This window comes from Equus quagga, chromosome 20 (assembly GCF_021613505.1).
Source record: "Equus quagga isolate Etosha38 chromosome 20, UCLA_HA_Equagga_1.0, whole genome shotgun sequence".
NCBI classification, from domain to species: domain Eukaryota; kingdom Metazoa; phylum Chordata; class Mammalia; order Perissodactyla; family Equidae; genus Equus; species Equus quagga.
The window spans coordinates 23,695,937-23,709,024 of NC_060286.1; the positions used below are offsets into that span (position 1 = coordinate 23,695,937).

The 13,088-nt window shown below is 39.6% G+C and overlaps 1 protein-coding gene across 3 annotated transcripts in view; it reads right to left on the minus strand.

Moving 5' to 3' along the window:
* DIO2 (iodothyronine deiodinase 2) overlaps window positions 1-13,088 on the minus strand; it is a 209,708-nt gene that overhangs the window by 9,623 nt on the left and 186,997 nt on the right. For all 3 annotated transcript variants that reach the window (XM_046647433.1, XM_046647434.1, XM_046647435.1), the window contains exon 4: window positions 3,924-4,198. In XM_046647433.1, coding sequence (XP_046503389.1) covers window positions 3,924-4,198 — 275 coding nt within the window. The remainder of the gene's footprint in view (window positions 1-3,923; window positions 4,199-13,088) is intronic.

Consider the following 13,088-nt stretch of genomic DNA (forward strand, 5'->3'; position numbering starts at 1 on the left):
TCTCTCGGCCAAGTTCAAATGTTGTGATAGCCATCTTTATAAATATGAACAAGAGGGTAAATATATGGCATATATATAAATTTGATTCCCTTGATGATGGGATTCCTTTTACCGACAGTGTTCAGTGCATGAGGAAAAGGATAATGCTGGTTTAGCATGTGGACTGTGAAATGCAGGGCGAGGGAAAAAAAGAAAGAACCATTCATCAAGTAGAAGCTGGAAATAGAGCATATACTACTAACCTTGTTTTTTTCCTTTCCACAGCCTGAGGAAGGCTTCTGGACAAAATCTCACCTAATCTCATGATAGAATATAAAGCAAATGATAAAAATGGGCATGGGGGGTTGACAGACACTTTTTACACATTCTTCTTGCTGTGCAAAGCCCTGGAATGGCTTTATTAACTATCAGGAAATTTCAAATTCGTTGACATAATGACCAGGCTACATTAATGTCCTTACAAACATAGCCAAATAATTATTAAGCAGCAATTTAACCATTTCCATTCAAATTGGCCACATAAATCAGAGTTGCAGAATAAGCTACCTACTCTTTCCTCTCAGTTCAGCTCCCTTTTGGCCATTCTCTTTCTGATCCATAACTTGAAAGTGTAGCTCTAAGCTCTATCATTTTCCAGTGTTTCATCCAAGTGATGGACAAGCTCTGGCTGTGGCCTTCTTTGTGTTCTTTTGGGAATGTTTCTCTCTTAACAGAGCCATTTTCCATTGTAGAACTAGTGTCAAAAGGCTTGAGGTGAATGAAGAGGAGGAGGAGAATGTTAAAGAGATCCTTTCAAAACCAAAATTATATGTTCAAATGAATATGTTTTCTGTGCCACTGCAGTATTAACCATGCAGAAGCTAAACTGCTTGTCAGCATCTATACTGTGCGTTTACTTTTACACTTCATTTAGGTAGGGGCCAGGCTCCCACACAGGGTAATTTTCTTATTGGTTGCATTTTCTAGTCTTTGAGTAGCTGCAAAAGGATGCAGTGTTAGATGCAATGACACTGACCAAGGAAACTTCAATAACCAATAGCTATTATTCACTTCCACCTCTCACAAGTTTCTCCAGACCTGTGTTTTCATTAGAGCCATGCATGGAACTCCCTCTAACCAAACCCAAATTATCTTTAAAGGCTTCCATATAAAGTTAATTTTAAATCTCACTAGACATTTTAATGAGGAAGGGTCTTTTGTTTTATTTTGTTCTCTTTTAATCTCTTTGTTACCTCTTACAGGAGCCAAACACAAGGATAACAATTTTACTGTGCTTCCTGTAAATAGCTTCCCAAGCATCTGACATTCAGCAACAAGAAGAATTGAAAATATAATTGTATTGCATGAACACACACCCGTCATCCTGGAAAACTCTCCTTCTGAGGGAGGTAGACTCAAAATAATGCAAGTCAGGATTGTGAAATACTGTGATGCCATCTCAGACAGAATGTGCTCCAGTATGTCCCTAGAAATGGCTACACCCAACGACAGTGGCATAGATGACAACAGAATTCAGGGAAGTGATTCAACCTGTTTCAGAGATTCTGAGTGCCATCTCAAATGCCAGCACAGCCACCACCACCCTTGCCATACTTGGAGACAGAGGAGATCTAAATTCAGGGCAAGGTGTGTTCATAATGTTTCCATTAATTACACGCCCAGTTCAGTCTTGTCTCTGGATATATGGGTTCTTGGGTTGCTTCTTCTCATGGTAGCTGTTATATAAACCATTAAAAGCAAACACAATAACATCATTCGTCAACTTAGTCACTAATCAAATCAGGAGAGAAATCCATAAACCATATGCAAAAAAAGAAAACGAATCACTCATCCTTCCCAATTTCCTGGAATAGGAATAACGAAATATTGCAACACAATGGAACACTATGCATTAGTGAAAAAATAAATAATAAAGTTTCATAAAGAGGCATTTATTTTTCCCTTTTTATTTCAATAAGCTGCTTAGTAGGAGAAATAACTTCACTTAATATTTGTAGGTAACATCACAGCCCCCACATTTTATGTGAGAGATCTCTACATAAGTATATATGCATATAAGTAAAATTCACCCAAGCAGTGATTTTTCTTGTATAGGCAAAAAGTCAATAGCCTCTCAAAAAAATAAGAGTTTAATACACTGAGATCAAATCACTGAAATGGCCATGTTATCTCCTAACACCTGCGAAATACAGATGTGGAGGAGGGAACTTTCTAATTAATAATATTGCTGACATACTTGCGTACACTCCACTATCTTCCAAATTCTCTACCCCCAAAATAAAACATAAAAACTCACATTTGATGTATATTTTTGTGGAAATGAAATATCATCTCAATATCTCCTTTCCACATCTCCCATCTGCCCCACATTCATAATATACATGGTGTTTTGCTGTTAGCATTTTGAGCATCGTTTCATATTATTATAAAGGAATTTTCACCTATTAACAAGAGCTTTTTCTGTTCTCCTGTCTTTAAGACAACAAATACAAACCTTCTTCAGGTTACTCTCAATAACAAAGACATGTAGTAAAACTTCTTAATTCACAAAGGATATTTTCTTCTTGAACACTTGTTTGATTTTCAGTGGAACAATCCTACTCTGGATTCTTTGTGACTAGAAGTTACTTCTTTTCCTTTCCTGGTGTACAGATTTATTTTTCTGGGGTTTATTTACAGAGGACTCATTCCCTTCCCTCTCTTATTCTGAGCTTTCTGTTTCTTGTTTCTGAGGTGCTGCCTGCCTGTAGTGTACTCCTTCACTGGCTTCCATATCTAACTCCATTCCCTGGCATCTTGGGCAAGGTCCCCCGATATTGTTAGGAAAAACCAAGATTGTTGCTTCGATAGCAACTTTTGCCAAACGAGTCCATTCTTCTCAAGTCCAGGGACCTTTAGGAGTTGTATGGGCATAGGAGGAGGGGGTAAACTGACAAAGGACCAGTGCCAAAATGTTCCTCTTTACCCCTTAAGATCTGAGTTGAGAACATTCCACCAACATCACGCAGCAAAAAGGCTGGAATGCTAGCATTCTTCACTTAGAAACAAAGATCATCAGCTCTGGTTTGGAGCCGCTGAGACACGACTTTCTCAGGTAAGTGAGGCCACTGTGCCAGTGCTAAGGCACATGTTATAACAGCTTTGAAATGGCGATGAACTATAGACCTATCTCCTCTTTCTAAGACAACTTATTTTACTTTTGAGAAACAAAACAAATGTGGTTTCCCTTACAAAGTCTGGATTTCTGACAGCCAGTTCGCAGATCTTTCTTTTGCAAACTGATATCATGTAACTCAGGACTCAGTGCCCCTTCAAAAGATTTCAGATGCGTATCAGAGCAGAGGATGACGCTGCGCACAAGCTTGCTTACGTTAACTCTTACCTCCACCAGAAACGAAGAGGCTGTTACGCCAAATCACACCTGCCGTGACCATTTTGTGAGTCCTGTCAACTTTGAGAGTTTTGAGTAGCGGCGTTTTTTTTCTTGCTTTTCAGTACCCACGCTCTTTAACTGTCTTTCCCAACGTGCCTCTCATGAGGCAAAACATCAAAATCCCAGTTCATGACAAGAGCAGATTAAATGCAGCAGTCTCCCCTCCCCCAGTATTTTCTGAGTTTTCTCAAAGTTTTTCCACAGCACAAATACCCTCTACTCCAAAATCACAGCAAGCCATTAACGACTCCTATTAGAGAGACCCCTTTTAGGTCACACAGTCATTACAGCTTAATACCTGTCACTCCCAAATCTAACTTGAGTGACAGTCGTAGAAAGCAAACGCAGGAGCTGACTTGAGCATAACCACCAGACCCCCCCAAATAAGGCCCCACAACTCTCACCCCAACGCTCCCAACGGCCTCCAGTCCCAACATTCCGGCCCTGGCCCCTGCTGATCTAAGGAGAAGCCCCTCTCCGCGCAGCTCACCTGTTTGTAGGCATCGAGGAGGAAGCTCTTCCAGATGCAGCGCATTCCCTCTGAGGTCAGCATGCGCCTCCACTCCCCGCGAGTGGACTTGGAGCGGCTCAACAGCAGCACCACGTGCTTGAGGAGAATGACCGAGTCATAGAGTGCCAGGAAGAGGCAGTTGGAGAAAAAAACTGGCAGAATTTGCAGTGTGATCAGCAAGTCTACGCTGAGGATGCCCATCTTCTCTGCCTCCTGAGTCACTTCCCTTGTGCGCTCTGGTTCCCCTTCACCCTCTTATTTAAAAGGGGGGTGGTGATAGAGGGGGTGGGGGAGGTAAGAGGGAAGGTTGGGGGTGGGGGGAGAAGGAGAAAAACTAAATTAAAAGGAAGCCCAAGTTGTCTCCTCTTTCAAAGAAGCAGAAATGGCAAGACCAAGTCCAGTCTTTCCAGCCCAGCAGTTGGAGTGTGCCCATCAATTCATTCAATTCGGAGCTGCTGCTTTTTTTTTTTTTTTTTCAGGATTTAAGATGTTAAAAAAAAAAAAAAACTGGCGTACCCGTCCCTAATCCAGTTACCCCTCTCAGAGTCCGTTAAAGACAGGCAGTTCTACTTTCATTTCCAGGCACCTATGAGACTGTGGCAGAGATTGCAAAATTTTCTGTAGCTTTTCATTGTCTCTATGTTCAGAAACGTAGCCTGTTCCTCTCTTGAATTGCCAGAGTTTTAAAAATGTGCTTTCAGGGTAGTTTTCCCCTTCTTTACTCCATTTTACACACACTTTCTGTTCTCCTTCTCCCAGCCCGACTCACTCTCTCCCATCCCCAGGAGCGACTGAGTCCTCTCTTTTTCCTCACTCCCTCTGGCTTTTCCTTCCAGCTATCTGTCTGTGGTGCAAAGTGCCTCTCTCTCTCTGCAGCCCAGTGAGTCTCCCTGAAGCCTTTTATACATTCCCTGGCTAATTGCTGCAATAGAGAAATGAAAGCCTGATCTTGGTAAAGATCTTGACGTCATTGAGACAGAGGGCTTTACTTTGGCCAGGACTGCAGGGAAGAAAAAAGCAAAACTCGACAACTTTTTTTTTTTTAGAAGGGGGGGCAGAGGGACAGCGGAATTTTGCTTTGTGATTTAAAGAGAGAGAGAGAAAAAAATTAATACCTTTGAGGATTTTCAGGAAATGCTCCCAAACTTTGGGAAAAGTAATAACACGTGTAGATTGATAGGGTAACACTCTCCCCTCTGATTACTATTATTGTTATTATTATTCATTTATGAGAGGCTTTGGAAAGAAAGAATCCTGGCAGACAGGTAGAAAAGAGAAAGAGTAACCATAGAGGATCTTTGCTCTATTTCTTGGAAGATGTGAATGCTTACATTCGATCTTTATACCTATATATGAGAATCTCTTGTCAGATTTGTGAGCTAGGTTCTTTAAATATTTTTGAGTCATGAACTTTTTAAAGAAAATTCAGAGTGAGTTGTGAGGTGGAAAACTTTTAAATTCTTTGAGTATCATCACAGCATTTCTCTAAAGCTTCTTGCAGAAAATTAGTACAAGTTGTCTTTTCAGTTCTACCAAAGTTTCCAATGTGAAAAAAAAAAAAGAAAAAATCTTCCAGACATGAAAATAGTTAAGTGACCAGATCTTCTTTTAGTTCCATTTTGCCTATATCCAGATTAAATTAATACTTGCCATCAAATGGCATTAAGATACCATAAGGCTGAGAAATAACTTCTTTATAGGAGAACTCTTAAATTCTGCACTTCCCCTCCTTCTGCTAACATAACCCCTAAGAGACCTAGCCCTTTAGGGAATCTTCCTTTTAGCTTGAAAACAATTTTAATTAAATTTGTAGGTGGTTAAGAGCAGACTTTGAACTGGTTCAAGAGCCACACTGACCATTGCTCAATGGCTCGCCTCTCCCATTAGTCTCCAGGACAGACGGGTATGTCAGCAGACAATGCTTTGGCAGAATGCCATGACCCTCACCTCATTCTACTTTTTATTCCTCACTTACCTAACAGGTCACCTCTAGGAATTATATTTTCTTGGAAGAAGGAGTGGCAAGTACAGACACTGGGGTGGTGACATAGAATTTTAATTGAAATTTCATTAGCTGACTTTTCTGTGTACACAGAGCTCTCATTAAGCATGAGCTAAGCAGTGGGGGCAAACCTGTGGTCAGTCCATTTCTGTGTTTTGTCCCTGTGGCTAAAACCTGCAAGATCACAGAAATTATTTCAAAGCCTAGAGCAGGGGTCATTAATCAGTGGGCCGTTGGGCTAGATTCTGCATGCAGATGCATTTTATTTGGTTGGTGTAGTGCTTTTTGCCTTAAAAAAATAACAATAATAATAATTGAATGAGAATGCCTTTAGGTTCTGAAGACCAAGGATTCCTGTCTGCCTTGTCCATTGTTATCTCCCAGCATTTAGAACCATGCCTGGAATATAGTTCAAGGAGGATGTACCCAATAAATGAATGGGCAGGGCATGCATTACTCCACACTAGGGGGCACCATTCACATACAATATAATGTGACTGGGGTGCCCCAGAATTGTACTTGGTGGACTTGGGTGTGGCCCCTCCATTGACACAACCCTCACTACTTCCTATCATCTTCAAAACCTGATTCTTTCATTTTTATCATCAATTTAGCCCATGATGAGTTTTGGATTTCCATCCCATAGACTAAATTTTTAGAGAAGACTTCAGAGCTTAGAAAAGTGAATATAAACCACATAGAAAAATATTCTTCCTATGACTAGTATATGTTGTTAGCAAAAGAATGTTATTTGTGTACATAATATATATACATTTATTCCATTCATTCTCTTAATCTTCTCAATGTCCTTATGGAAGGAAAGAAAGGACAAAGAGAAGGAGGTGACAACGTGGTATTTTAACTGGTGTAGATGGGACAGCTGCAGTGCCAGATGAAGTCCCAGCCAACAATGACAGAAGAAGGTGTGGACTCAGGAAATGACGCTTCCACTCACTGCCCAAGCCTTAAAATTTCTCCCTGTCGCAGACATTCATTTTGCCCTGTTTGAATTAAACCAGTGCTCCTTCAAAGTAGAGACTTTAGCAGCTATAAACCAATTCTTCCTCACTTGTCATTTGCTTTCAAGGAGAGAGGTATGTTTGGAAATGGCAAGCTAAGGAGGGGGATTGGTAGAAAATCAGAAACATGCTTCCTTTTTTTTTGAGGAAGATTAGCCCTGAGCTAACATCTGCTGTCAATCCTACCCTTTTTGCTGAGGAAGACTGGCCCTGAGCTAACATCTGTGCCCATTTTCCTCTACTTTATATGTGGGACGCCTGCCACAACATGGCTTGACAAGCGGTGTGTAGGTCCACACCCAGGATCTGAATAGGTGAACCCCAGGCCGCAGAAGCAGAACGTGTGAACTTAACCACTGTGCCACCGGGCCAGCTCCTGCTTTCTTTTTAAATGCAAAGTTCAAGGGACATCCAGACTACAAATGGTTATAAGGCAGAATGGGTTTTTTTTCTTTTTTACTTTTTTTTTGAAGTCAGAATTGTTTTTTTTTAAATAGAAGAATAGGCACATAGCCAACCTGTTCATATCATTTCTCATATTTCTTCTATCATTTTTCCTAAATGAATGAATAAATGAATCACAAAACCAAAAGCCATTCTTTCCCTGACAATCTGTCCATCCTAGAAATTAAATTTCTCCAAAACTATTTCTCTTTTATGAATGGTTCACAGATGCTTGTTCTAATTTTTAATAACATTTAGTGCTTTGATCTTCAAGAAATTGTGTATCCATTAAGTAATAAAAATAACCCATAATGTGACAGAGTATGATTTGTCCCATCATACAGATGAAAGAAGGTGGATCGTCAAGGTTGTGGAGTCAGAGTTGTGTTGGGATACTTTCCCAACTCTGAACCTCACTTTTTTCCTACATGACTGTTTTGTGGGTGCTGGTCATTACACTGAGAATCAAAATCCTTGCCAAAAGTGGTTGCCCTAAGTAATTTTACCTTCTAAATTGCAAAGGGTGTCTGCAATTTCACGTCTGTTTAATATTGCCCCAATTCAAGCTTCTGGTTTAGATTTCATATGATCAATTGAAAGGCTTGGATATCTTCTTGGTCATGTATGTGTTCTTAGCAATCAACATTGTGATGAGTTAAATGCAAACCAATGTGTGGCACGTTGGTTGAATTTCCCCATGCAATATTGTACACAGGTTTTAAATTCCAAAGAAAGGCAGCCTAGGGCAAAATGCTTTGGCTTTTTTATAACTGCAGAACCACTGTAAAATTATTTCAATTTTTTCTCTTTCCATAGTAAGAGAGCATCATGTCCTACCATTGCCTCCTTCTGGTTGGAAAAATAAGTATATGAGGAAAAATCTTCCTTTAGTCCACTTTTTGACTCTTAAACTGAGACTGAGGGGGTTGACATCAGCATCATGGTGGAGTGAATTGTCCCCTCTGTCTCTCTCCTCTTAAGTTACAACCAGTAGGACACCCATTGACCAGCAAAGGACTTTCTGCACAGTACAAGAGACTCAGAAAATGAAGTTGGATAACCAGAAAGCAGATTTGGAAATTTCAAGGATAGAAGCTATCACTACTATTTCTTTATTGTTATCTGAAGGAGCCAGAGAGCAATCGAAGAATTCTGTGGAGTTAATAATTCATGCTGTGGATTTTTCAAGCAGTCTTAGTTTCATCGAATTTTATTCCTTCTGATTCAAGTGGATTGTTAAATATAATTTAAAATGGAGTTTCATTTTTACTTTATTAAAAATTTGTCAAAAAAATACATTGTGAATCCAAAAATGTTTGGTCAAGATAGGTGTGTTGATTTTAGGTTTGGGAATGTGATTGCCATACATATCCCCCCAAAATAGCGCAGCTCTTATCAGAGAAGAGAATCACAAACTGTACAACTACTGAATCATTCAAAATTCCCTGTGGGCCCATCCATTCTACAAACACAGCCGTGTTCCCTGCCTTGTGATGAAAGGAGAAGCTCAATGGATAAAATAGACACCCCCAGAGTAAACTCTGACGTGACTTGAGCAAAGCAACTTGGAGCTGGGGCAGAGAAGGCAGGCGCTGTGGGAGGTATGAGCATTCTATCCTAACAGTCGAGTCTTAGGGCCCTTTGCAAACCCTGGCAGAGAGCGCACTCGGGTGTTGATGCATTCTTCCCTCAGGAACTGCTGCTGCTCTTTTTTTTCTAGGCCACCTACTGGTAAGACGGAGAAGGAAAGGAAAAGGGAAAAGACAGGAGGGGGAAAGCAAAAATGAGGAGGCGAAAGAAGATGGGGGGCATGGAGAGGGGAAAGAGGAAGGAAGAAGAGAGAAGAAGATTCAATGAATTGCCTTTGGAGGCTGCCAGCAAGAGAGCCAATTAAAGCCAATTGTGGCAATGTTTTTTGTGAGGAAGACAGCTGTCCAGAAACTGGCCAGAAGCCACCATTTCATTTCACAGAAGCCATGAACAGCTGTTAGGAGACAAGAGCCTTCATTTGCTGTTGACCTGGTCTAGATCTAAATTGATGGCCAACCCCCACCCCCAGCTTTCCAAACCTCTCCAGGTATAGTAAGGCTCTCCAAATGTTATTTAGTTTTGACGATAGTTTATTAACCTCTGGAGACATCCAAGATTGGGGGGAGGGGAATAGATGAGAAAAACACACTGTAAAGTTATATGTGGTGAATTCCTTCAGGGAAAAAAGCCCTCAGAACCACCAAATTGAACCCATCCTTTCTTTTCTGAAAATTTCACTCGATCTCTTCATTCTCCCTAAATTCGTGACCCAATGCAACAGATGGAAAGAAAGAAATGAAAGCAGTCAAAACCGTCATCATCTTTGGAACAACTTTTCCTCTACTTTGTTTCACTCCACACCTCATAGGAAACCACCAGATGATATTGTTTTAAAATAAAATAGGTCATTCTTTATAAATGGTTTTACAGTAGCTTTTTAAAAAATCACTTACACATTGCCTCACTCATATGCTGAGTACTTGAACACAGAGCATGACAAGATATATTAAGATATATTCTGGTTCCTGTCACTCCAGAGGTGGTAGTGTAGTTTGTTCCCACTGAGAGCAAAGGATACTACACCTCCCCTTTTCAAGAATCAGTAGATACTAGTGCACAGAGCAAATAAGCTAGATATTCTATTCCAATCTCAGTGGAGATGGTGACACTAATAGAATTAACTGCAGTATGAAAAATCCAAGTTTGATATGGGGATAAAATACTCACAATGAAGATGATTGTACAGTGAGATATGCTACCAAGGGAGGTTATGAAAATGTTATCAGTGTACCTGTTCTCAAGGTAGAGAGGGAGGCTAATAAGATAATCTCTCAAAACCTTTTTAAGCCTGTGGTGCTATTAAAATGATAGTTTGGAATAAGTTAACATATAACACATACATAAAACCATCCAACTGGGCTAATGGCAGAATACCATAATCATAAATTATTACTCTGTTTCCATTTCAATTTTGAAGACTAATTTTTTGTTCGATTAAATAAATCCTTGTGCTTTTCTAAGAGTTAGCAGATAGAAAAGGATTAGCATGTCTTCCAGGATGAAATATAAAGCATGAAATTCAAATCTAATTTTCTTTTACCATTTTTTTTTTGAGGAAGATTAGCCCTGAGCTAACATCTGCTGCCAGTCCTCCTCTTTTTGCTGAGGAAGACTGACCCTGAGCTAACATCTGTGTTCATCTTCCTCTACTTTATATGTGGGACGACTGCCACAGCATGGCTTGACAAGTGGTGTGTAGGTCCACACCCGGGATCCAAACTGGCAAAGCCCAGACCGCCAAAGTGGAACGTGCAAACTTAACTGCTGCACCACCAGGCTGGCCCCCAAATCTATTTTTTAAATTCAGCCTCACTTATTAGGTGGACACTGGTAGTGTTTTATCAAGACACAACCACTTAGCTAGATGATTATTTTAAAAACAGGTATATACAAATTCCTGAATAGTCTCATTTTGTTTTCTCAGAGGAATTTTTTATCATGTTTTAAAGACATGAAATCTGCTTTCCCAAAGTAAACCAAATACACTTTGATTTTTGTATCAGTAATGAGGTAAATGATACACAAATCTAAGAACTCAGAGTCCTCAGATCAAATACCTCGGTTCTTTTTTAAAAAAAAAAAATTGGCACCTGAGCTAACATCTGTTGCCAATCTTTTTTTTTCCTTCTCCTGCACAAAGCCCCCCAGTACATAGTTGTATATTCTACTTGTAGGTCCTTCTGGTTGTGCTGTGTGGGATGCTGCAGCAGCGTGGCTTGATTAGCAGTACTAGGTCTGCGCCCAGGATCCAAACGTGTGAAACCCCGGGCCACCGAAGCAGAGCACGCAAACTTAACCACTTGACCATGGGGCCAGCCCCTCTATTGCTTCTTGATAAATGTTAAATAATACCAGCTCACTCAGCAAATTGCCATTTACCTCTTATCAAGAGATGCCTTAGTCTGATGGATTTCCATCATCAAATACAGAATCTATTTCTGGGGCCATACAGGCCCATAAGACCCAGAAGCAAATCTCTGATTTGACTTTTCTACCTGTAAAATTGAGTTAAAAGTGTCTTCTCCTATGTGTCTCATGTTGGTGGCTAGTGTAATCATGTTTTTTAACAAACTTAGCCTTGTTCTAAAAATACTAAAAATGAAAAGCAATCTTGGCTAATAAGTTTATTCAGACCTACCTAAGTCAATAGATTCCCTCTAATAAAACCTCTGTTGAAAAAAAACAGTTCCTGCAGGGAATTACCAACCTGTTCCACCTGACTTTAAGGAAACTTTGGTTACGTAACGGAAAACAAGAAAGATTCTCTATTATTGGGGATATTGGGAAAGGACAAACTTTTCCTAAAGCATAATAATAATCAACCTGAGTCTTTGCCCAAACTCAACTCTGAACTGAACCTGTTTGAGAGCCTTCTAGAGAGGCATGTTCCTCAACTCTAAATAATTCACCGTGGAACACTTCTACATCGTCCATCGTTCTAGGGAGAATAGAAAGAAAAGCTACCCAAATATCTGTGATCCTGGAAAGCAATTATTCTCCTAAGTTTCCTTGATCAGAACGGGGTGGAAAAACATTCAATAATGAAGAAAACCAGCGACATATTAATGAACAATGTGCTTATCCAATTGGAGCCTCAACAAAATTCAATGCTCACCAATATTTGTGGTACTAGTTTGCATCTTCTTTAAGAAATTTTTTTATTCATCCTACATAGAAACATTTTCCTACTATCCCGGGACCTCAGAACTATGGGTTTCAAAAGAGCTATCAAAGCTATCAGTTTTCTTGAGTGACAGGATGACTCATCTAGAAGGAGTTAGCAGACAATGGGGAGAAAAGGTAAGGGGCAAAGCAAAAAGATGGGAAACAGGGCTGGATTTAGAAGAATAATGTAATAAGAGTTTTGGGGGGCAGCGCATAATCAATAGCATTTGATGGTTTTGATCACAATAGTTGCTAAACATTGGGAAAATCAAGAAACGTAAAGAATGTAGAGGTTAGTTCAATGAAAGAATACAAATTTGTAAGTCAGTAGGTAGAACACTTTCCTTTTCTATGTGTATAAAAAATGTGAGAAACGGGATAGGAAAAAGCCAAAGAGACCTGCTTACATTACAAAATTAGCTTGAAATCACTCAAAGGATTAACCACTATAAGACATTTATTCAGATAGCCATCCGCTTACAACAAACATTTATTGAAACCTACGAAGAGCTAGTCATTGTGGTGGGCATTGAAAAGGATCCCTGGTCTCAAAAAAATTTAAAGTCCAGTAGGGGGAGACAGACATGTAAACTAAAGAAGGCGACGCAATATTGTAGGTGCTATAATAGAATTGCAGCAGACAGTATGGTATAAAGGAAAAGACTCATTCTATGTGGAATAAGAGTCAAGAAAGGGTTACTGAAGAAGAAACACATGCCTTACTAAACATAATATTGCAAAATCAAATTCAGAAATGTAGTATTTGATAATGGAAAAAGTTTAAAACAATGGTTTCATATACATCCATGTTCGTAATGTTTTAACATTAATCTCTATTAGAGGAATTTGCATAGTGTTTTCTGACCTTAGAACATAAGCGATTTAGGAATAGATAACCTTCTTTTGATACACATAGAGTTGTTA